Source organism: Bos grunniens, chromosome 5 (genome assembly GCF_055505025.1).
Source record: "Bos grunniens cultivar Pamir isolate PY7600 chromosome 5, Bosgru_T2T1.0, whole genome shotgun sequence".
NCBI lineage: Eukaryota > Metazoa > Chordata > Mammalia > Artiodactyla > Bovidae > Bos > Bos grunniens.
This window is the reverse complement of record NC_141169.1, coordinates 44,960,046-44,985,858: the sequence shown is the minus strand read 5'-3', so window position 1 is coordinate 44,985,858 and position 25,813 is coordinate 44,960,046. Positions and strand designations below refer to the sequence as shown.

The following is a 25,813-nucleotide window of genomic DNA, read 5'->3' as shown; positions in this document are numbered from 1 at the left end:
TGTATTAGTTTTGCCAAATATCGAAATGAATCTGCCACAGATATACATGTGTTCCCCATCCTGAACCCTCCTCCCTCCTCCCTCCCCATACTATCCCTCTGGGTCGTCCCAGTGCACCAGCCCCAAGCCTCCAGTATCGTGCATCGAACCTGGACTGGCAACTCGTTTCATACATGATATTATACATATTTCAATGCCATTCTCCCAAATCTTCCTTGTAAACCATAGAAGTTTATTTCTCACAGCTCTGGGGGCTGGGAAGTGCAAGATCAAGGCACCAGCACTTTGGATTCTTCTGCAAGTCCTCTTCCTGGTTCATCACCAGGGTTTTCTTGCTGCTCTTCACAAGGCGGAAGGGTCTCTGTGGGGTCTGTCTCATGAGCACACTAATCCCATTCATAATCTCATCACCTGAGAACCGCTCAAAGGCCCCACCTCCTAATATACCATCTTTGGGGCTTTAGGATGTCAACATCTGAATTCAGGGATAACACAAACAGAATATAACTACTCTTATAAAACTATTCTTTTGTAAGTTCATCTCAGGTGTAGTGGAAATGCTTTGGAATTTTAAATCCCTTAAAAGGTGTTAGCTTCTTGTCTTAGCAGTTTGCTACCAGTTGATAATTGTTTAAATGAATATTCTTATGATGCAAAATTAGTTCTCAAAATTTTCAGTTTTCTGGGACTCTATCAGGTGATCTTAATCAGGGGTTCTGGGTTATTGAAAAAAGGGGGAATCTATTTACAGGTCTTCCTTGATTTATGGTGAGGTTACATTCTGATAATCCTATTGTAAGTTAGACCTATAGTAAGTCAAAAAATGTATACTATACACCTAACCTACCAAACATCATAGTGCTGCCCAGCATACCTTAAAGTGTCCCAGGACAGATATATTAGCCTAGAGTCGAGCAAAATCATCTGACACAAAGCCTATTTTAAAATAAAGTGTTGAATATCTCATGTAATATATTGAATACACTTCAGAAAGTGAAAGACAGAATGGTTGTCTGGGTACAGAATGGTTGTAAGTATATTGGTTGTTTACCCTTATAAACAAAAAATATCACTAGCCTGGGAAAAGATCACATTTTATATTTTCTACTGAATGCATACCACTTTCACACCGTTATAAAGTTGAAAAGCCATAAGCCATCCTGAAGGTGGGGACCTTCTGTACTGTAACAGCAAATTCAGACAGTGCTTGCCATGTCCCAGGCATTATTCTAAAAAGCTTAGTATGTATTAACTCACTTAACTTCCCTTGAAAAAGGTATTGTCAACATTGGCATTTTACCGATGAAGAAACAGAAATTCACTGAAGTCCAGCAGTTTGCCCATAGCCCTTCTGGGAGCGAGTAAAAAGGCCCCCTGCCTCTCCACCTGCTTTTCCTGTAAGCTCTACCCAACACTTCAGAAAAATACCTATTAAAGGCCCATCAGAGCGCCTCTATCAGGAAGCTGATCTGAAAGCAGGCCAGTTAGTAGAGCAGGGATCTGTGGGAAATGGAAGGACAGACTTGATGACAGAGTGCTGTATCATCCTTTTGTTGTTGCTGTTCACTTAGCATTCCATTTAAGGGGTCATACTAAGGTACATAGAAGGAGAGGCCTACCTGTGTTTTCATTTATAGGTTCTCTTGCATGCAAGAAGCTGACAGGGCAGATAATCAAACCTTGTGCTCATTGTGCTCATTGATACTAGGGTAATTCCCTGGCTCCACCAGAAAAATGGCTTCAGGGAGAAGTCACAGTTCCCAGGAGCCACCAAATACTTGCAAAGGCTGGAGTTTTACTTCCTCATCAAGAATGAGCCTCTCCAAAGAAACACAGGAAACTAAGTATGCAAATTCTTGAAAGTATACATTTGCCTGGTGTGAATCACTACTTGCTTAATTAGGTGCTTTGTTAAGAAAATAGCTTTGTATAAGGATGGGGAGACAAACAGGGACAGGAGGTGGTGGAGATGGTGCTGGAAAGGGATGGGTAGGATAAATAACTGTTAGGGCAAATGTATTAATTCTATCTGCAGAGGGGTGGTTTTTTTTTTTTTTTTTTTTTTTGGTTTTTATTGGATTGGGAGTTTTTGAGGGTTTTTCAGGTTTGGGTGTCATTTTGGTTTGTTTTTTGGCAGATCTTTCTCTTTAATTCTACAAGGTGAGTTTGACCGAGCAGAAGACAAACCCTCTGATCTTAGTGATAGTTTCCAAAGTTACTTGTTACTCACTTGGTGGCTGTTGAACTCTGAAATCTCCTCTTTGACTTTCTGAGAAAGGTGAGAATTCGATTTTTAAAAGTTTGCACACAGAAAACATCAGGATTCTGTAAACTTCATAAGAAGTTGGGTTTTAGCTTTGTGTCTGGCAGAGAGTTCCTTATCCAGGAGAGTCGGTTTTGATCTTTCTAAGCACCAAGGCTTACCATGAATGCTCCTCTGTCTTCAGCAGCCACAGGTCTGCATGTTGCCTGGTGTGTGCACCCTCCCCTCGCTTTAGCCACCCTGTGTGAACACAGGAGATTAATTAAACCCTGTGCAGTTCCTTTTCTTTCAAGTTCTGCTTGAGAGAACGTTCTGATTTTCAAGTGAGAAAATTTAAGTTCTAGTCATTCTGGAGCAGCACCTGAGGTGTCTTGCCACAAGTTAGAATCCTTGAATTATGGGCAGAGAGGCAACAGCTTAAATTCAAATCTTTTTCTTGCATGTGTGATCTCTCAAGGAAAATGTTCCAAGTGCATGACTTATAGGTAAAACAGAGCATGTCATTAGATGATGGAGGCTTAATAAAAAAATGGAGGCTTGTCTTTTGGCTCAGTGGTAAGGAATTAGCCTGCCAATGCAGGAGATGCAGGTTCGATCCCTGGGTCAGGAAGATAGCCTGGAGAAGGAAATGGCAGCCCACTCCAGTGTTCTTGAGTGGGAAATCCCACAGACAGAGGAGCCTGGTGGGCTACAGTTCATGGGGTCATGAAAGAGGCAGACATGACTTAGTGACCATAACAGCAGCAACAATGAAAGATGCTTGTCTGAGAATTTACACGGCAGGCTTAGAAATCCAGGAACTTGACTGTCATCCTTCAGAAAAGCCCAAGCCTCATTGCCTTTGTTCCAGATAAATTTTCTGCGGGCATTTGTGTGTTTGGGAAGGGTAAGTGCTTCAAGGAAGACAGGGAGCTAGCATGCAGGGTGTGGGTGAGGCCGGGAATGGTGTTCCTGTCCCTTGTATCATGCCTGTGTCATCTTCGTGCCACCCTCCACCCCTGGCTTGCTTTTCAAATTTCTGTTGTTTTGCAAGCAAGGCGAGCCAAGCAAAGGCACTGTAGTTCTTGGGGGATAAGTTGTTATGAAGCTCATAGTTGGGAAAGGATGGTGTTTAAGATCTGTTAGATCGTATTTTAAGACAAAACAGAGGTAATTACTCTATCTCTTTATGGACCACCTGCAGAACTACTGGAGGTACTGACTTTTAAAAAGAAGAGTTTTCAATACCCCCCACCAATGTTGATATTAAGCCCTGAGAATCTGCTACTTTAATAGGCACTCCATGTTTTTTCAAATATTAACTGTAAGTCTTAGAGCTTTGCAGAGTATTTCATAGACTGAAGGGATATATCCATGTGCACCGTTCTCTCTCTTGAAAAAAATTACTTCCACACTGAGAGTAATGGCCAGCCTGCAAAGAAACTCCCTATCCTGCCTCACTTAGCCCTGGAAAGGATTCAGTTCAGTTCAGTCGTTCAGTGTTGTCCGACTCTTTGAGAACGCATGGACTGCAGAACGCCATGCCTCCCTGTCCATCACCAACTCCAGGAGTCTACTCAAACTCATGTCCATTGAGTCAGTGATGCCATCCAACCATCTCATCCTCTGTCCTTCCCTTCTCCTCCTGCCTTCAATCTTTCCCAGCATCGCGGTCTTCACAAATGAGTCTGTTCTTCCAATCAGGTGGCCAAAGTATTGGAGTTTCAGCTTCAGCATCAGTCCTTCTATTGAATATTCAGGACTGGTTTCCTTTAGGATGGACCGGTTAGATTTCCTTTCAGTCCAAGGGACTCTCAAGAGTCTTCTCCAACACCCCAGTTCAAAAGCATCAATTCTTCGGCGCTCAGCTTTCTTCACAGTCCAACTCTCACATCCGTACATGACCAAAGGAAAAACCATAGCCTTGACTCGACGGACTTTTGTTGGCAAAGTAATATCTCTGCTTTTGAATATGCTATCTAGGTTGGTCATAACTTTCCCTCCAAGGAGTAAGCGTCTTTTAATTTCAGGGCTGCAATTACCTGTACTATAAGTGCTTTTACATTTCGTAACTTATTGAATATCCTAACAACCCTTGGAGGAAGGTACTGTTAGCCCCATTTTGCATAGAGAGATTTGATATCTTGCCTCAAGTTACTCAGCAAAGAAAGAATTTAATCCCATACAGAGTCTAGACTCTTAACCAACATACAGAGTTGTATCTCTTTTGAAAAAGCCTTACAGTCCAGTTACATTGTAAGTTACATTGACTTTGCAAAAATAACAATTCTTTTTTGAATTGATTTACTGTAAATTGAAGCTTCATTTGGAAATTTGAAACATTTTATATATATTTATAAAAATACACATATATACATACATATATAATGTATGTATAAGCATTTAATTTACAGAAGCAGAAAACTAATACAGGCTAAAAGAAGTTTTTAAATGTTTTCCCCTAGGATCTCATTGCTATTTAACCCAGTTCTTCCAATATATGGGACCCTTTAGAATCTTCTGATTTGTCAAAAATAAAGTGTAGTTACTAAATCAAACAACAAAAATCCATATATGTAGTGACTGCAATCCTGGGACAAATGAATTAAAATCAGGTCTTCCTGACTAGATTTAAAACTACCTTTTACACTCAGGCAGCCCTTGTTTCCCAAATCTTTCTATACTATTTCCAAGGCCTGCTATGTCCACTTCATGCAATTTCTTTCTTATTCTTGAAAACTGAGTTCAGATTTTCCTACTGCCAAGAAGCCTTCCTTGATGTACACACACACACCATTTGCCCTTTTGTATGAATCCTACCTGCTCTCTTATCTCCCTGATTACCTCATGACACTGTAATGCATTTTTCCTTCTTATCTGTCTGCTACCTCTGCTGTATCTGCAGTATCCCACCCAGCATCTAACAATGTGTCTTTACTCTGCATATGTTTTTAATTGATATGGGGCGGGGGGAGTTGAGGGGAACAGGAAGATAAAAATTTCCACATACTAAAAAAGCATTGTTAACAAAGTCTATAGACAGACATACCAGAAAAGTGTATGTCTGAACACCAAGAAAAGTGTGTTCATACCCCACATGACTTATTTTTTGATACCTAAACAGCTCCTGCACATCATTAAAAAAGTCCACTAACCAATAACTAAAAAACCTCTGCAGAGCAAAGGAAACCATCAACAAAATGGAAAGGCAGCTTACTGAATAGGAGGAAATATTTGCAAATTATATATCTGATCAGTTGAAAATATATTTTTGTTTTTATCAAAAATACATAAACGCATGCAACTTGGTGACCAAAAAAAAAGAGCATAAAATTCAATTAAAATTGAGCAGAAGAGTTAAATAAATACTTTTCTAAAGAAGACATGCAGATGGCCAACAGATACACAAACATGCTCAATATCACTAATCGTCAAGGAAACGTGAATCAAAAACACAATGCAATATCACTTCATATTTGTTAGAAAGTCTATTTTCAAAAACACAAGAAATAACAAGATTGGCACAGATGTGGACAAAAGGAAGCCTTTGTGCAATGTTGATTGGTACAGCCACATCTAGACTGTATATTGTAAGCCTGCTTATTTAATTTCTGTGCAGCATACATCATGCAAAATGCCAGGCTGGATGAGGCACAAGCTGGAATCAAGATTGCCGGGAGAAATATCAATAAACTCAGATATGCAGATGACACCATCCTTATGGCAGAAGGTGAAGAGGAACTAAAAACCCTCCTGATGAAAGTGAAAGAGGAGAGTAAAAAGTTGGCTTAAAGCTCAACATTCAGAAAACAAAGATCATGTCATCTGGTCCCATCACTTCATGGAAAATAGGTGGGGAAAGAGTGGAAACAGTGTCAGACTTTATTTTGGGGGGCTCCAAAATCACTGCAGATGGTGACTGCAGCCATGAAATTAAAAGATGCTTACTCCTTGGAAGGAAAGTTATGACCAACCTAGATAGCATATTGAAAAGCAGAGACATTACTTTGACAACAAAGGTCCGTCTAGTCAAGGCTATGGTATTTCCAGTGGGCATGTGTGGATGTGAGAGTTGGACTGTGAAGAAAGCTGAGCACCGAAGAATTGATGCTTTTGAACTGTGGTGTTGGAGAAGACTCTTGAGAGTCCCTTGGACTGCAAGGAGATCCAACCAGTCCATTCTCTAGGAGATCAGTCCTGGGTGTTCTTTGGAAGGAATGATGCTAAAACTGAAACTCCAGCACTTTGGCCACCTCATGCGAAGAGTTGACTCATTGGAAAAGACTCTAATGCTGGGAAGGATTGGGGGCAGTAGGACTGGGGACAACAGAGAATGAGATGGCTGGATGGCATCACTGACTCGATGGATGTGAGTTTGAGTAAACTCTGGGAGGTGGTGATGGACAGGGAAACCTGGCGTGCTGCAATTCATGGGGTCGCAGAGTTGGACACGACTGTGCAACTGAACTGAACTGAACTGATCTGGGGAATGGGAGATGGCAGAGGGAATAGGGCTCATAGATGAAGCAAGATAGACCATATGTTCAATTTTTGAAGCTAGGCAAGGGGACATGTCTCTACTTTTGTATATGCTATAGATTTTCCATAATAAAAGGGGCTTTTTAAAATTTAAATCTGTTTGTTTTTAATTAAAATTTTTTTCTTGGAATGAAGGTACTTTAGAATGTTGTGTTAGTATCTGTTGTACTTTAAAGTGAACTAGCTCTATGTATATATTTATCCCCTCATGGCCCTTCCTCACACCCCATCCCATCCATCTAGAACACCACAGAGGACTAAGCTGAGTTCCCTGCATTGTACAGTAGGTCACCACTAGGTATCTGGTTTACACATGGCAGTGCACATACACCAATCCTGATCTCCCAGTTCATCTCACTGACATCCCACTGCCATGTCCATAAGTGCTTTCCCTATGTCTCTGTCTCCATTCCTGTCCTGCAAACAGATTTATCTGCCACTTTCCTAGAGTCCACATACACGTACATTTGTTTTTCTCTTTCTGACTTTACTCCGTATGTCACACTCTGGGCCCATCCACTTATCTACAAATGACTTATTTTTGTTCCTTTTTATGGCTGAGTAACATTTCATTGTATGTATGTACCACATCTTCTTTATCCATTCATCAGTCAGTGGACACTTAGGTTGCTTCCATGCCCTGGCTATTGTAGACAGTGCTGCAGTGAACACTGGGGTGCGCGTGTCTCTTAGAATTACAGTTTTCTCAAGGCATGTGCCCAGGAATGGATTGCTGGATCATATGGTAGTTCTATTTTTAGTTTTTTAAGGAACTTCCATATTGCTCTCCATAATGGCTGATCAGTCCACATTCTCACCAACAGTGCAAAAGGGTTTTCCCTTTTCTCCACACCCTCTCCAGCATTTATTGTTTGTAGATTTTTTTTTTGATGTTGGCCATTCTGACCATGTGAGGGGATACCTTATTGTAGTTTTGATCTGCATTTTCCTAATAATTAGTGATGAGCATCTTTTCATGTGTGTTTTTGTTGCAATGGTAAATGGGGTTGTTTCCTTAACTTGATTTTCTGCTTTTTCATTGTTAGTGTACAGGAATGCAAGAAATTTCTGTGCATTCACTTTGTATCCTGCAGCTTTGCCAAATTCAGTGATTAGCTATGGTAGTTTTCTGGTGACAGCTTTAGAATTTTCTTCGTATAATATCATGTCATCTGCCAACAGTGACAGTTTTACTACTTCTTTTCCAATTTGGATTCCTTCTACTTTTTCTTCTCTGATTGCTGTGCCTAGGACTACCAAAACTATGTTGAATAATGGCCAGAGTAGACATCCTTGTCTTGTTCTATATCTTAGAGGATATGCTTTCAGTTTTTCACCATCGAGAATGATGTTTGCTGTGGGTTTGTTGTTTATGTCCTTTATTATGTTAAGGTAGGTTCCCTCTCTGCCTACTTTCTAGAGAGTTTTTATTATAAACGTGTGTTGAATTTCGTCAACTGCTTTTCCTGTACCTATTGAGATGATCTTACGGTTTTTAATCTTTAATTTGTTAGTATGGTGTGTCACATTGATTGATTTGTGTACATTGAAGAGTCCTTGTATCCCTGAGATTCCACAATCCTGGTATGATTCTTTTAATGTGTTGTTGGATTCTGTTTGCTAGTTATTTTGTTGAAGATTTTTGTGTCCATGCTCATCAGTGATATTGGTCTTTTAATTGTGATTTAAATGAAAATTTCTTGGTGTTTCATATTTTGGTGATATCTTTGTCTGGTTTTGGTATCAGAGTAATGGTGGCCTCATAGAATGAGCTTGGGAGTGTTCCTTACTCTGCAATTTTTAGCAAAAGTTTGAGAAGGATGAGTGCTAATTCTTCTCTGAATGTTTGTTAGAACTTGCCCAAGAAGCCATCTGGCCCTGGACTTTTGTTACACAGCAAAAATTAACACAGCATTGTAAAGGAATTAAAAGTCAATTAAAAAAAAAAAAAAAAAAAACGCTAAGCAAAATCTTTAACAGACACTGATTTCCCTCTTGGGCCAGCTTTTACTAATCTGTCCTCCCATGGCTGGTCACATAGACTTGAGACCTGACCCCTGGAGCCTCAGAAGCTGCTGTACTGGAATCATGTGGGATGAGAAAGTAAGAAAGCTCTCAAAATGCCCAGCTTGGGGGAATATGCTAAATAATTGGAGAGATTGATTCAATCAACTGATATTTATTGGTCATGTATCATGTTATAGGCACTCTTATAGGTGTTTGGAGTATGGATGTAAACAGGAGTAAAAAGTTTCTGCCCACCTTCCTGTAAGGCCAGTGGCCAAACATGATGTGTTGGAGATGTAACACAGTAGAGAAGGTGAAGAGATGTGGAAGAAGAGGTGCCCCAGTGAGGGGTATCAACGACTGAGTGAAAAGCATCTATTCCACAGTATGGCAGTGTTGAAAGATTGATTACATATAGGCAAATTGATCAAATCTTTGCAGATGCTCAGATACTTTTAAAGATATTACTGACAGTGGGAGCTCGGTTTCTCACTGTCATCCTATGGAGTTACCAACAGAGAAAAGGAAATTTACTTAATAACTAAAATTAACCTTGTAGTGTGAGAGTGGAATAAGAGGTGTTATATGAATTCAGTTTAAATAGATAAAATTATGTAAATACATACATTCTCCATCTCTATCCATAGATGGAACCTGGGAACAGTGATTCTCTAGTGCCCAGTGCTTAGTTTTTTAAATATCATTGTCCTCTGTGAGGAATAAGGGCTTTTGGCAAAATACCTGATTCCAGGCTGAAGGAGGAAAAGAACAAGTTGACTCTTAGAACATCCTGTGAAAGAAAACAAACAGGTGCCCAGAGAATGATGGGGACAAGTCAAAATGACAGAGTTAGCTGGCAGAGACTCTCATGGCCAAATCAGGGACAATAGGAACATCAAAATAAATGATAGCAATGAATTATGATTCATTGTAATTGGAGTAAAGTAGGAAACCAGGGGTCCATACTGATATAACGTGTGTACGCCTGCTCTTTGCAACCCCAGGGACTGCAACCCACCAGGCTCCTCTATCCTTGGAATTATCCAGGCAAGAAAACTGGAGCGTATAGCCAGTTCCTTCTCCAGGGGATCTTCCTGACCCAGGGATCAAACCCATGTCTCTGGCGTCCCCTGCATTGGCAGGCAAATTCTTTATCCCTGAGTCACTGGGGAAGCCCATGCTGATATAATAAGTGAATATAAAAATTGAAACTTTGTTGTGGAACAAATTTCCTCAAAGTACCTCCCCCTCTTCCAAATACTTCACAGTGGAGGTGATTTGCAGACATCACCTTAATCAAATGGTCAACGGGAACGTCATCAGTAGTAGAACATTTCAGAACTGCATGTCAGTTGAAAGGACGCATTGGGAAGAACACAGGATCACATCTGTGGTATCCCTGCCAAAGGTGCATAACCTAACCTACTCCAGAGAGTATCAGAAAAACCTTAGGCCATTTTACACAATGACTGGTTGAAGTCTTTGAAAGGTTGTTGTTGAATCACGCGAAGACACCGGGATTCTTGGCCCCCGGAGGAGAAGAATTCAATCCGGGGCCAGAGACGAGGCTTGATCGCTCAGAGCTTTTGTGTAATAAAGTTTTATTAAAGTATAAAGAAGATAGAAAAAGCTTCTAATATAGGCATCAGAAGGGGGTAGAAAGAGTACCCGCTTGCTAGTGTTAACAATGAAGTTATATACTCTCCAATGAATCCAAAGAATGTCTGGAGGTTGCAAAGACCTCACCAGACCTACTCCCATAATTTACATTTTAAGATAACTGAAGATTTAATCCAGAGACTGTCCTTAGGCAAGATACATTATTGCTATATAATCCTAAGGAATGTGGAGAAAGAAAAAAAGTTTGTCCTTTCTTCTGCCTTGAGAATTCCAGACCCCTCTCTCCTTGGGGACCCCTAGACTCCTTATCAACCGGCCTAGGAAATGACTCTCTCATTGCCCCCTTTTCTTTTAGGAGAATTATGTTGCCTAGGGAAAAGGGGCCTCGTTCTTGTTCCATAACTGCTTCCAAGCTGGCAAGGGGCATTGTCCCTAAATTGGTGAGGCAACATATTCTCCTAATCCTCATATTGAGGATATCTGATCCAGGGGCCCCAAATAGTAGCTGCAGGAAGTTATAGCAGTAGCAGGAGTTTGAGCAACCATTTGTAACTTAAAAGTTTTCAAGCGGCTAGAAACAAATCCAGTTATACAATTACAGATGCAGGCAACATAGTCATTAAAACAAGTTAAAATCGGAATTAAAAGTCACATTATGTCCATAGTTAAAGTGCAACGTGTTGCACCAGTCCATTTTAGGGCTGGTAGATGTCATCAGATGAAGAAGAGGCATCGCATGTGATTGTTGTCGAAGGTATTCACAGACTTGGAGAAAGTCTTTTCCTTGAAGTGGAGATGTCTACCTCGGGAAGCCTTCCACTGATGAAGAGGGGAGTGCTCCACAGACCCAGCAGTTAGACCGATTGTGGAATGCAGCCTTAGGGGTGAGCCCAGGACAGGAAGGCATTGTCTTGAGGATCAAACGGCAGACTCAGGATTTTTGGAGTCAGCAGAAGTTGACTCACATAGATTATCAGGCCCATCCTCTGCCCTTTGCTTAACTCTGGAGCTCAGGTCAGAGCCACAAGCTCCGCTAACTGAGCACTGGTTCCCTGGGGAAGAGATTTTGCTTCCAAAACCTGTACAGCAGTCACCACGGAGTAACCTGCTTTACGCTTTCCATCCCTAACAAAAGAACTGTCATCTGTAAATATTTCCATATCAGGATTGCCTAATGGGGTATCCTTTAGATCCTCCCAAGCTGCATAAAGTTAGGAATTGAGAACAATCGTGATCAGGTGTTTCATTTTCCTTCTCAGGAAGGAAAGTGGCAGGATTTAAATTTCCACAAACTTTAAGCTTAGTTACTGGTCCTTCTAACAACAATGACTGATATTTAAGAAGCCTACTGTCTGTCGTCCAAATATTAACCTTAGAATTTAAGATTCCACTCACATCATGAGAAGTCAGTAAGGTCAGGTTTCGTCCATTAATTATTTTTAAAGCTTCGGGTGCTAATAAAGCCGCTGCCCCAATTACTCTTAGGCAGTGGGGCCACCCACGTGAAACTACATCTAATTCTCTGCTTAGATAAGCAATAGGTTGCGGGTGAGGCCCTCAGGGTTGTGTCAAAACTCCCTATGCCACACCTTTTCTTTCAGTGACAAACAAATTAAATTCTGACCCTGTGGGCAAGCTCAGAGCTGGAGCTTGCAGGAAAGCAGTCTGAAGAACCTTAAAAGCCTTTTGAGTTTCTGGAGACCAAACCAGTTTGTCGGTTTGGGCCTGCTGAGTTTCAGCTGTAAGTTTATATAAAGGCCGGGCAAGTTCCCGGTAACCCGGAATCCAAATGCGACAGTAACCTGTGATTCCCAAAAATCCTCTCAATTGTCTTAAAGTCATAGGTAGGGGGTGATTTAGTATAGGTTTAATTCTCTCAGGGCCTATGGCCCTAGTCCCTTCTGATATGATTAGGCCCAGATATCTAACTGATTGTTGACAAAGCTGAGCCTTTTCTCTTGATGCCTTGTAACCACAGCCTGCCAGAAAGTTTAAGAAATCTTCTGAGGCTCGCGAACAAGCTTCCTCTGTCTCAGCACAGAGCAAAATATCATCTACATATCGTAACACCACCGCTTCAGAGCTATTAAAGTTTTGTAGATCCCGTGACAAACTTTGTCCAAATAAGTGAGGACTGTCACAAAATCCCTGGGGCAAAACTGTCCAGGTTAACTGAGAAGCTGGATGTTTAGGGTCTTCAAAGGCAAATTGAAATTGACTTTCTTCCGCCAAAGGCACTGAATAGAAGGCATCCTTTAAATCAATTACTGAGAAATATTTGGCCCGTTCAGGAATTTCAGACAATAGAGTATAAGGATTAGGCACCACAGGGTGTAAAGGAACTACAGCCTCATTTATTATTCATAAATCTTGAACTAGTCTCCATTTACCATTCGATTTCTTTATACCCAAAATAGGAGTGCTGCAAGGACTCTTACAGGGAATTAATAGTCCCTGCTCCTTTAAATTTTCAATGATGGGTTTTAACCCTTCCTTAACTTCAGGTTTCAGTGGATACTGCTTCTTATGTGGAAATACATGTGGGTCTTTGAGCTTAACAACTACAGGAATAGCATTTTGTGCTCGACCCACACATTTTCCATCAGCCCATACTGTAGGATTTACATCTTGTTCAACTAAAGGGAGAGAAAGGAAGGGCTCCATATTCATGAAAACAGAGGCATGGACCTTGCTCAGTATATCCCTTCCCAAAAGGGGTGAGGGAGATTCTGGCACGATCAGAAACTCGTGTGAAAACAGCACAGAATCCCAGTTGCAAGATAAAGAATAACTGAAATAATACCTTTTGGCTCGTCAAGACAGTCCCATTATGGAAGCGGATCGGGAAGAAAGTGGGCCAGGGGCTTCAGTAAGCACAGAATAATTTGCCCCAGTATCTCAAAGGAAAGCGACGAATTGGCCCCCCACAATTATTAATACCCGGGGTTCCTCAGGTGTTATTAGGACGGGAGCTTGTGTGGGGACCCCCGGGCACCTTCAGTCCTGATTGTCTTGAGAGTCCGACCCCGGAGACCTACGCCTCTGGGGGCAGTCTCTCTTCCAGTGTGGTCCTTTGCAGACTGGACATGGAGCTAGGGGCGGCTTAGATGCCTGAGGGCAATCCCGCTTGAGGTGCCCCTCCTTTCCACAGTAATAGCAAGCCCATCCCTTTTCACCTGGGCCCCTCTGGGCATTTTTCTCAGGCTGTTTAAGAACGTTTTTCATAGCCATGGCGAAGCTGCCTTTGTCTTTTTTTTTTTTTTTGCCTTTCTTTCTTTTCCTCATATTCCCTACCATAATAGACTGTCTGAGCCAGTTGTAACAGAGTATCTAAAGGCTAATTTGGTCCATACCCCCTTTTTAATAGCTTACGGCGGATATCTGGAGCCGACTGAGTGAGAAATCTATCCCTTAAGTTCACTTTTCCCTCTTCACTTTCAGACCTATCTCAGTGAATCTGCGAAGGCCTTCTCTCAGTCTATCTAGGAATTTACAAGGAGCTTCCTTCTCCTCCTGTTCTATGTCTGCCAATTTGCCATAGTTTAAAGGCTTAGAACGCGCCTGCCTAAGTCCTTCAAGAATACATCTAACAAAATGACTGATCCAATCTTCCTTTAGCTGTGTTGTAGTCCCAGTCTGGTTCTATAGTTGGGACTCCCTGATACCCAGTGGGGAGGGCCGCTATCTCGTTCTCCCTCTTCCCTACTGATTCATTACCAAGCCATTCATCTCCATAAGCAACAGTTTTCCCAAAGCTCGAGTCTTTGACTCGGGAGTCACCGTTTGTCCCAAGATATACATCACATCCTTCCAAGTGAGGTCATAAAACAGAGTAACACCTTTAAAAGGTCTAATATATTTTTCTGGGTCCTCTAAATAGTCTCCCAGATCTTCCCTGATTCTTTGTATTTCTTGATGAGAAAAAGGCTTATTAACTCTCACAGACTCATTATTTCTCCCGGTGGGTGTTTCATAAAGAGGCAACACCTTGTGTGGCTGTTCCTCAGTCTCTCTGGCTGCTCTGCGCATATGATCCCAGGGATAGATTGGAGAAACCTGTTTTTCCTCTTCTCTTTGTCTCCTGTCCTCCATCTCATCGCTTACTTCAATGGTCTGAGTTTCTACTGAAACCAGAGTAGTCTGAGGTCGTACTGAGACAGGAGTTGTTTGGACCTCCACGTGGGCAGTTTGAATCTCAGTTTGGATTTCCAGGTACGGGGGCAAAGTAAGAGGACAGGAGGGAGCTGAAGTTTTCATGCCCAAATCTATACCCTTAGGACATAAGTCTGGCATCTTTCACAGAGAGAAAAAGGGCAACACATATGCTACTTCTACCCATTTCCCTTGTTCCTTACAGAACCGGTCTAATTGTAGAACAGTATTATACTTAAGAGACCCTCCAACTGGCCACCGTTCCGTCCTCCAATGGATACCATGGCCATGCAGTATCACATAGGAAGACCAGGTGTGTCGTCTTTAAGCCCTGGGGATCAAATCTATCCCAGTTTTTCAGGATACAGTTCAAAGGAGTGAGGCTGGAATTGTTAGCTCCCATCTGTAAGAGAGAAAAAAGCGACCAAGGCCATTTTTCTACCAGAGGCGTCCCTCCCTGCTCTAGATGGGGGTGTAGACAGATATTACACCAAAAGCTTTTCCTTCCTGGTCGGACTTAGTCTGTCCCTTACCGACGCAGGCGCAGTCCGCGTCCCTCCCAGTTCTACCACCGAAATGGGGTGGGGATGTACCAGGGGTAGACTTGAGAGCATCCCTACTTGACATCCAGCTCTTCACCTTTAACCTTGCTTGCCTCTGATGTCACCCGGGGTGAATCAGAGTAACCTTCTGGAATGCCTCCCAAGCTAAGACTACTAGGGGAAACATTCGTCACCTGAGTGCCTGTGCACGACCCTGAGTATTTCCTGACTACAATAAGACCGACGCGAACATAAAACTGAGATGTTCTTTCCAAGCATCACCACACCAGTATAACAGCCTCCTCTGATCCACTAAGAGCCGGCATTACCAAAGAAAAAAAATCCATTGCAGTCCCAATCTGAGTAACCTTTAACCTCAGAGATGTTCTTGGAGCTAGAGCTCCATCTAGCTTCCTAACTTTCGATTCCTAGCGAGGCTAGGCACTTTCTTGAATACCAATCCAGTTTGGGACCTAAGCCACAGTACAATAACAGTATAGATCACAAGTCCCTTGAAAGTCTATGATCCAATAGATTAGGTTACTACTTCTAATTCCCAAGGAGTTATGAAATGGTCAAAGAGACCGAAAGTCTGACTGAGAAAGGAGAGTTCGGTCCACACGCTTTGCCCATTTCTGGTCGGTTCCTGAAGCAGACATTGGGTGCCTCTTGGCCTTGGCAGGTCGGTATAATGCCCAGACAGGTTTCTGCCATAAGCTGTATGAGATCACCGTGGAACCGCAGAGCAGGGCTCCTTACTTGCATCATACAGGGCATGCCATTCATTCACACAAGCACACCGTAGAGTTAGTAAAGCACAGCAGAAAACGTGTTTGCTAAGAGAACAAAGAACTAAAGCTCCAAGCTTCCTTACTTTGTCCTGAAGGATCCCGGACAAGCCCCCAAGATGAAAGGTTGTTGTTGAATCACGCAAAGACACCGGGATTCTTGGCCCCCGGAAGAGAAGAATTCAATCTGGGGCCAGAGATGAGGCTTGATCGCTCAGAGCTTTTGTGTAATAAAGTTTTATTAAAGTATAAAGGAGACAGAGAAAGCTTCTGACATAGGCATCAGAAGTGGGTAGAAAGAGTACCCGCTTGCTAGTGTTAACAATGAAGTTATATACTCTCCAATGAATCCAAAGAATGTCTGGAGGTTGTAAAGACCTCACCAGACCTACTCCCATAATTTACATTTTAAGATAACAGAAGGTTTAATCCAGAGACTGTCCTTAGGCAAGATACATTATTGTTATATAATCCTAAAGAATGTGGAGAAAGAAAAAAAGTTTGTCCTTTCTTCCTCCTTGAGAATTCCAGACCCCTCTCTCCTTGGGGATCCCTAGACTCCTTATCAACCTGCCTAGGAAATGACTCTCTCATCTTCAAAAGGGTTGAAGTCATAAAAGTCAAGGAAAAGGTGAAGTGAACTAGATCGAAGGAAACTGAAAAACATGACAGCCAAATTATAACACTCGATTCTGAATTAGACCTTTTCATTAAGAAGGATTTATGGGACACTTGATGAAATTGCATAGGATCAAATGATTAGGTGGTCCTTATTTGTCCATGTTCACATCCTGGTTTGGATGATGTTTTGAGGAGTTACACACTGAAGAATTCAGAGCCACTGGGCACCATGTTGGCAGTATATTCTTAAACTGTTAAGAAAACACAGAAGGCTGTACTGTACTTGAAAATTTGGTGGGAAACTGAGATTGTTTCAGTCTTCAAAAAGAAAAGCGAAAGTTGCTCAGTCATTCCAACTCTTTGTGACCCCATGGACTATACAGTCCATGGAATTCTCCAGGCCAAAATATTGGAGTGGGTAGCCTTTCCCTTCTCCAGGGGATCTTTCCAACCCAGGGATCGAACCTAGGTCTCCGACATTGCAGATGGTTCTTTACCAGCTGAGCCACAAGGGAAGCCGAAGAATACAGGAGTGGGTACCCTATCCCTTTTCCAGCAGATCTGCCCAACCCAAGAATCCAATTGGGGTCTCCTGCCTTGCAGGAGGATTCATTACCAACTGAACTATCAGGGAAGCACTTCAAAAAGTAGGAAACACTCTATTTTGAAAGAGACAAATATATGAATAGATAAAACATGTCTAATATGGTTATAGGCTTCAGCCCTGGGACACTCCAACATTTAAAAATCAATCAGCAGAGAAACAGCCAGCCAAGAAGGGCTGAGAAGAAACCATCAATGAGGCAGAATATAAAGCAGGAGAAGCTGAGGAAGAAAAAGTTTTCAGAAGTAGCAAGTGGTTCACTCTGTCAAATGCTGCCAAGACATCAAATAGCATGAACAGAAATCAGGTGATCACTAGAACTGGCCCCAAGTCATCCTGGGAGGAGTCCTGTTGGAGCCGTTTTCAGCTGAGCGAGGACAGCAGTCAAATTCAGAAGAGATGAAAAGAGAAAGGGAGGTGAGGACGTGGAGTGGGTAAATATAGATATCTCATCCCAGAAGTGTTATGAATGGGAGTCAAAAAAGTTGTAGGTGGTTGCAGGGGTTAGTAGTCAGCCACCTGTTGCTCTGGCCAAGCCATGAGAACATCACCATGGGAAAAGAATAAAAGCAAAATATAGCAATACAGCATAACCCAAACAAAAGTACATCAGGTTGATTAGTTGGGGTAATCATGCCCTGGTAAGCTGAGGAAAAACATAGTGTGGCCCTTGGAATGCCAGGTCAGCACAGGTTCAGATCGCTGCTTGTGCACACACCAAGATGTTTTCCCAAGATGTTTTCCATATGCAGGTCTATGCCCTCCAGCTAGACGAAACCCTTTGTAAAAGAAAATAACAAAGATAGTTTAAAGTAGTCAATAAAATGGGAGACATGACTGGGGACACAGGAGGCTGACTTCATCGTCGCACAACAGATGCTTTCTGTTGCCAAGACACTAAATAAAAGTGATGTGGCTCCAAAGAACAGGGCTCTTGATCTAAGAGGTCTTGAGTTCTCTGGTTCCATCTTTAAAACTTTACTTTTGACTCTAGTTTATTTTTTCCCAAACTGTGTGTCGATCACTTTTGATCCCTACCTGCTGCACTGGCCGCAGCAGTTAGAGGGTTGTGTAGAGCCTATGGAGAGTTCTTTGTAAAATGAAACGTTCCCAGGGCAGCTCGTGCAGTGCTGGGGATGATCCAGCAGAGGGAGAAACTCGGGATGCAGGAAACCCTCAGCCTAAACTGGAGTAGTGAGAGGGCTGTGATGAAGACTGCATTTGGAGACTGCCATTTGAGGAGCAGAAGCCCTTCATCCCAGTGATAAAGGGGAAAGAAGGGAGGGCGGGCCCAGGGAAAGATGTTAGCTCTGCTATGCTGGCCAGGAAGGGAGGATTTTGTATGAGGTTGCTTCTGTTCTGTCAGTGTAATATCATCTGACAGAGGACTTAAGACTGTAAGGCGGACTGTAAGGTCATCTGCTCAGAGCAGAGTATGGAAGGCCAGGGGTTGGTGTGTGTGCTGGGACTTTGAAAAGAGGGAAGTAAATAATGACACTCATTGTGGAGAGTGAGAACACCAACACAGAAGGATTTCAGAGAAGTGACTATGATGACCAGGTAGACTTGAGGGCCCATTTGAGATTTGAATTGATGAATTTTAAGTGAGGGGAAATCCTTGGGGGTTCCATGGTTAGGACTCCGTGCTTTCACTGTTTAGAGTAAGAAGTCAAGCCTTCTTGGGGAACTAAGGTCCCTGAAGCTGTATGGCACAGCCAAAAAAGATTAAACATTTAAAACATTAAGTGAGATATCAGCAGGCTTATGGATTTCTCTAGCAATATCCACCTGTTTCAATACAGGTGAGAATGTAGGAAATACTAAGTGTCAGATCATTATTTCCCAATACATACGAATTTCTTTAGAGACATTAAATGGCTCTAAACAAAGGAAGACATAGTATGAATTGCAAAGCTTTTAATGAAAATATTTTTCTTTTAAACATGCATAATTACATACCTATTTAATAGCAATTAATTCAATGCTTGCAAACTCATCTCCCTCTGAATTTAATCATAATTCATGAATTTAAGCTAATAAAACTAAGGAAAATCAACAGCTCATCTAATCCTTCTTTATATTTCTTCAGGATCAGCAGCATGCATAAGTGAATTCTTTACAAAGGCTAAAATAGGTTGATGTATATACTGTGAGTTTATTTTTAAAGCTGTTTAAATGCAACATTTCTACTAAAACATTTAAACCAAAGGTCACACTTATGAAAACAAAATTCTTGACCAGGCTGTTTTCATTTTTAGCCATTTGACATTCTGCTCTTTTTGACTGAACAGATGAAAGTTCACATGCCTACTCAGGTGGGGCTTTGCCTAAGATCAATTTGCTTAGAGATATTCTTTTGTTCTATTTTGTTGAATATTGGGGAGTACTTATGTCATTCAAGATTAAGTCGGGTTTATCTCTTTGATTAAGAACTAAATGTACCAGAGATACATTTGATAATGAAGATTTTAGACAAATATTCACCAGCATTAGTTCTGTTAGCATGGAGAAGGCAATAGCACCCCATTCCAGTACTCTTGGCTGGAAAATCCCATGGACGGAGGAGTTTGGTGAGCTGCAATCCATGGGGTCGCGAACAGTCGGACACGACTGAGAGACTTCACTTTCACTTTTCACTTTCCTGCATTGGAGAAGGAAATGGCATCCCGATCCAGTGTTCTTGCCTAGAGAATCCCAGGGACGGGAAGCCTGGTGGGCTGCCGTCTATGGGGTTGCACAGAGTCGGACACGACTGAAGTGACTTAGCATAGCATTGTTTTGTTCTATTTTGTTGAATATTGGGGAGTACTTATATCATTCAAGATTAAGTCTGGGTTATCTCTTTGAGGAACTAAATGTACCAGAGATACATTTGATAATGAAGATTTTAGACAAATATTCACCAGCATTAGTTTTGTTAGCAAGCTGAAAAATGTTGTAGGCCCAATATCAAACAATAAACACGTGAGGTAAACGTCAGCCTTTTAGAAGAAAGACCATATGCTCCTGCTTCGGTAAAAACATTATTTGTTTGAAAGAGTGGTAGTATAACCTTTTACTGAACGATTATTTCCTTAATATGAAAAAGAGACAAAATGAGCTGAAGACGAAAACTCCACAGTTATACTCCGCAACCCTGAACATAACTCGTGAGGTCTCGGTTTTGACACTTGTTTTTCCATGCCACCCTGTAGAAAAAGGTAAAAGAAATGATAATAAGATTAAAACATATCTTCATTGTTATACATACTTCAAATCCTTTGTGAGAACAAAATAGTTAATCAGTCCATGAAATACAAGCTACAGACAGATCCAAGTATTGCTTATTTATTAACTGGAGACACGTATACCAAGGCCTTCACATCTCCCCAAGGCTTCACTAGAGCACAGAATGCTGAACACAAATGTTGAGTCTTGTGTAGTCCACAACACAACTGCAAAGTGTATTCCATATTTACTTACTTTCAAAAATAATTTCACGATATGACAAGGAATTGGTAGAGTGTGGAAAAACTTAAAAACTCTAGAAGTCCTTAGAATAAATTGAGGTGAAAGTAGATTGTTTCTATGTAATACACTGTTTAGCATAAATCTTAATATTTAGATTTTCCATTTTCAATTCCCTTGGTCTTAGAGAATATTCCCACACTTTTCGCATAACAGTAAGATAAAACCACTCCCTACTCTCTCACACACACCTTTCTTTGACCACACCACATGGCCTGTGGTATCTCAGTTCCCCAACCAGGTATCAGACCCCCTCCTCCTGCATTGAAAGCATAGAATCTTAACCATAGAGAAGACCCCAGATCTCTCCTTTAATTCTTAGCCCATACCTTGCTCTGTGAAGGGAACTTACATAGTGTTGAAGGGCCATTATACTTGAAACACAAACAAACTCAGAAAAAGAAATCAGATTTGTGGTTACCAATTGTGGGTATTGTGGGTGGGGTGAGGGGTGGGGAATTGGATGAAAGCATTGGAAAGTACCAGAAACCTCCAATTATAAGATAAGTAAACACTGGAGATGTGATATACAACATGATGAATAGAATTAACACTGCTGTGTCTTACATACTAAAATAGATTAGAGAGTAAATCATAAGATTTTTCATCACAAATTTTTTTTCTTCTGTTTCTTTAATTTTTTAATTTATTTTTAAATGAAGGATAATTGCTTAACAGTATTGCATTGTGTTTCTTTAAATTTGTATCCATTGAGATCATGCATGTTCACTAAACTTACTGTGATAATCATTTCATGATGTATTAAGTCATTATGCTGTACACCTTAAATTTATGAAGTACTGTGTGTCAATTACATCTTAACAACACTGTATGGAAAACAAAAACAAAGAAATAACATACCATGCTGTAAGGCCTAGCTGACTGACAATCTTCTTTGCACATGCTACAGCTTGAGTGATGTCATCTTTCAGCAAAGCTGAAAAAGAGGTGGTGGGAAATGAGGACAATGTTCACAGAAACTCACGTAAATTTTAGGTTCAGCCAGCTTTATTCTCTTAGGCTGAGAAAAGAACAAATACAATTACTTTTTTAAGAGTCCCTGTATCTGTGAATATTGGGAGAAAACCCTCTCTCTCCATTCTATCCCATTTGGCAGGAAATAAAGCATTCTGTTTTTCGTTTGCCAATGTCATTTGGAAGCTCTGAAACTATTAACTAATATGATAGAAGGTTCTCTTTTCACTGGACACTTTGAAAACAAAACAAAAACAAACAAGCAGAAACCAGTCTAGCAGGTTTTTGCTCAGCAGTTCTACTAGTGAAAATTCATTCCAAAAAAAGAAAAGTAATAAGTGATGTGCCCTAAGAGAATAAAGCTAACAGAGGGATCATATTGGGAGGGAGGAGGGTTCAGGATGGGGAACACATGTATACCTGTGGCGGATTCATTTTGATAAAAATTAAAAGTAAAAAAAATAAATAAATAAATTTTAAAAATGGAAAAAAAAAAAGAAAAGTAATAAGTGATGCACCCAAGATGTATGTATCAGTACAAGAGTTGGATTAATAAATTTTAGAATATTTAGTGAAATTCTATTCATCCAGAAAAATTAATATGATTGATATTTGTTGAGAAAAATGATATTGTGCAATAATGAGCAAATTGTAAAGTAGTAAATATAGTACAATTTCATTTTTGTTGAAGCATATTGCTTACATGTTTGTATGTGGGTACAAATGTGGATTATATAGCTTTACATTCATGTACGTGAGTGATGTGTATTCTGAAAGAAGATGTGGAGACCACAAGTTACCGTGGTCATAAGTCTCTGCGTGGTAGAACTTTTATTCAATGACCACAGATTATTGTATAATACAAATAATTTTTTAAACTAAACTAACTGTATATAAAAGATATGTCCAGAAATGAATCTTCTTTATTAGGAATTTTAATATTAAAAATTAAACAATATCAAATTTGCATACTTCTCCAATATTTTTTGCAGTAAATTTTGTGTGTGCAAACGTGCATGTGTGACTCTCTGCGACCCCATGGACTGTAGCCCCTCTGGCTCCTCTGTTCATGTTGACTTTCTAGGCAAGAATGCTGGAGTGGGTTGCCATACCCTCCTGCAGAGGATCTTCCCAACCCGGGAATTGAACCTGTGTCTCACGTCTCCTGCATTGTCAGGAGGGTCCTTTACTACTAGCCCCACCAGGGAAGCCCTAAATATTGCATATGTTATCTCAGTTTTAAAAGGAACTCAATAGAATATTTGTTTCACCCCAATTAAAAACAAATCCATATATTAACTGGTTAGAATAACAATGATTAAATAGGAAGTGTATGTTTTAGATATGCAAACTAAAGAATTTAGGAATGAAATGTGATAATGTTTCTAATTCACTTTAAGATCACTCAGCCAAAAACCCCTACTGTATAATATATACATAAAAGAAGTAAATATGACAAAATTTTAAAATTTTTAAAAAAATTTTAAAATATGACAACCAAATTATCCCTAAACCTCTCCCAACCAGGTAAATTAGTAGGAATGGCATTGTTCTTTATAAAGCATCAACATGTCCAGTTATAATACAGTGATAGATCATTCCAACATTGTATGTTAGCAAACAGCAACCTTCTATGATACCAGCTTTTTAATTTCTTACTTAAGGAATTATGAGGTAGGTGATAAAGCAGTTTCTAGAAGTTAAGATGGAGTGTTTCTGGTCCCTCATGAACTCTTCAAGACCTTTTCATTTGTATTAAATCTCTCTTCTTATAGGTACCATCAAATGGGACCTGTGCCATCACTCAACATTATCTTATCTTACCACTGCAGGATACACCACAGCCGTTAACTGCTTTTGGGGTTTTGCCATCATTACACCACCATTTGCTGTTGATCTGAAATATCCCATAATCAGTGCTTTTGAATCCAGGACTATAGTTTTTAGCTTGTGTGTTATAACCGCTTTCTCCTTTGGCCAAACACATCCCTGAAAAAAACAATATATTTTTAGTAATACACAGCAACATCATATGACTTATATTTCATAGCACAATTCTATTTTACTAATGACTTATTTTAGAAGCATAAAGATATATTTTACTTGTAAATACTTTAACATTTGGTGTTAGGGGCCCTTAGGAGAATTCTTTTGTTAGCAAATCACTTGCTAATACTAATGAAACAAGATAACATGTTGTAAAAAATATTAAAATAGCTGTGTCTCCCATTGCTCCCATGCCCCAGGTAAGATTGAGCCTAGAATAGAAAATCAACAGAGTGGTTAAATGGGTTTGGTCACTAGCAGCAGATGCATATACTAATGTAAAAACATTTGTACTAGGAAAAATAAGGATTTACTGCTGCTGCTGCTGGTAAGTCACTTAAGTCGTGTCCGACTCTGTGCGACCCCATAGACGGCAGCCCACCAGGCTCCCCCGTCCCTGGGATTCTCCAGGCAAGAACACTGGAGTGGGTTGCCATTTCCTCCTCCAATGCATGAAAGTGAAAAGTGAAAGTGAAGTCGCTCAGTCATGTCCGACTCTTAGCGACCCCATGGACTGCAGCCTACAAGGCTCCTCTGTCCATGGGATTTTCCAGGCAAGAATACTGGAGTGGGGTGCCATTGCCTTCTTCAAGGATTTACTAGGAGAAAGAAAATTTCTTATTATACCTAAAGGTGAATTTGGATATCAAATTAGAATCCAGACAATAAGAATCATAGGATAGGAAAGACTATGTCATCCATCCATCCATCTAGCCATTTGCTCATGTAATAAAAAATAGTTAAGGAGCGGAAATGTCTGAATTCACTCTGAACAATAAAATGGACTAAAATACAAAGGAACTTTTCCTCAGGGCACATCTTGAATTCTGTGGAAGAAAATGACAAATAATTAAAGAATTAGAGTCAGAATAATAGAATGTTATTGCATGCTACATTTCAGAGGTCCTTATTGATTGAGGAGAAACAGGTTCCTACAGTCCCTGTTCTAAGAGTTCAATGTAACTTTTTAAAAAACTTGGCTGTTAAAAACCCAGCATCATGGTAGGAGGATTAAAAATGACAAAAATACTGCCTTACTCTTGCTTGCAGAACCCAAATTGCAAGCTGGAAATGGCTGAGGGCTGAAATATATCTTGTAGTCACCCTACAAGTGCCAGCTGGCAAGTTTAGTGGCACTAGAGGAGTACAGCAAGACCTGGCATGCTTAGAATGGTATAGAATTTGACCCTCCCATGCTTCAGTTCTTCCCTAGGTACATCTGATTCTGAGCTGATGTGTTTCACCCATTGTAAATGTACAAACCCTTCAAGGAAAAAAAAAAAAAAGCCATTCACTCAAAGTCCCTTTCTTATTCTTCTTCCTCAGTTAGTATCTGTTCCACAGCTGGCTGACTATTTGGAAGGATGAAGAATAGTTAACTTACAGTTTGCCAGGCTGACTCCCTTGTAGCCAGCCAATCCAAGTTTCTTCAGAGTTCTGGCAAGCTCACACCTCTCAAATGTCTTGCCCTGGACAGCAACAGAAAGGAGCAGAAGCCCCAGAATAAGGAGAGCCTTCATGTTGACGGAAGCCAAATGTCCAAGTTGACCAGGTGAGCTGGACTTGCTATTTAACATCTCTTCCCTTCCGTCTTTTCTGACCAGTTTGGGAGCTCCACCCTTGGAGACATGTGGAAAGCAGGGAATGTTTATTGCTTCACTTACGCTAAAAGTTTTGATGTCCCAAGAGTTAATTGCAAGAAAATCATGAAATGATATTGCTTGAAGACATTGCTCAGAAAGAACTGGCATTAGCTCTATTGCCCAAAGAGGAACTTCCTCCTATTTGATTATGAATGTGAGCAACTAGAAAGAAAAAAACCCTGAATGAACATATTACACAATGGAAAATGTGCTCCCATCTTTGATTAACATTCATTTGCACTAAGTTTTTTATCCGCTTTCATTACGATGTCTTCATCTTTTTCACTTAAAAGTATTTTATGTACACTTTCCACAAAGAATGTGACACACTGCCTGTTGTTCTGATAGGTGGATAGCGAAGCACCACGTTGATCACAGATTCCTATGCTGACTCTTTTGGTTGTTTCTCAGTAGTTACTTTGTAAATCAATATTTTACTGTTATAAGTAAGCCTCATGTGAACATTGCTAAGTCCTTTCTGACAATGTCTTACTTCACTTTCTCATGTTAGAACATAAAGAGTCATT

The 25,813-nt window shown here is 40.6% G+C and overlaps 1 protein-coding gene and 1 long non-coding RNA gene across 9 annotated transcripts in view; one reads left to right on the top strand and one right to left on the bottom strand.

The window, feature by feature from the left end:
- Window positions 1-25,813, top strand: part of LOC147371842 (uncharacterized) — a 135,957-nt gene that overhangs the window by 89,148 nt on the left and 20,996 nt on the right. For 2 of the 4 annotated variants that reach the window (XR_015163793.1, XR_015163790.1), the window contains exon 9: window positions 24,970-25,195. This is a non-coding gene — a long non-coding RNA (uncharacterized LOC147371842). Of the gene's footprint in view, window positions 1-5,861; window positions 6,877-24,969; window positions 25,196-25,813 lie in introns of those variants that run through there. The other 2 variants (XR_015163794.1, XR_015163791.1) reach the window with 1 other exon arrangement.
- The window catches only part of LOC147371839 (lysozyme C, tracheal isozyme-like), a 44,434-nt gene continuing 37,638 nt past the window's right edge, over window positions 19,018-25,813 (bottom strand). For all 5 annotated transcript variants that reach the window (XM_086400037.1, XM_086400038.1, XM_086400039.1 and 2 more), the window contains 4 exons: window positions 25,028-25,262; window positions 23,422-23,586; window positions 21,484-21,559; window positions 19,018-20,303 (listed from right to left, as the gene is read on the bottom strand). In XM_086400037.1, the coding sequence (XP_086256163.1) occupies window positions 20,237-20,303; window positions 21,484-21,559; window positions 23,422-23,586; window positions 25,028-25,220 (501 nt within the window). In that variant the 5' untranslated portion in view covers window positions 25,221-25,262 and the 3' untranslated portion in view covers window positions 19,018-20,236. The remainder of the gene's footprint in view (window positions 20,304-21,483; window positions 21,560-23,421; window positions 23,587-25,027; window positions 25,263-25,813) is intronic.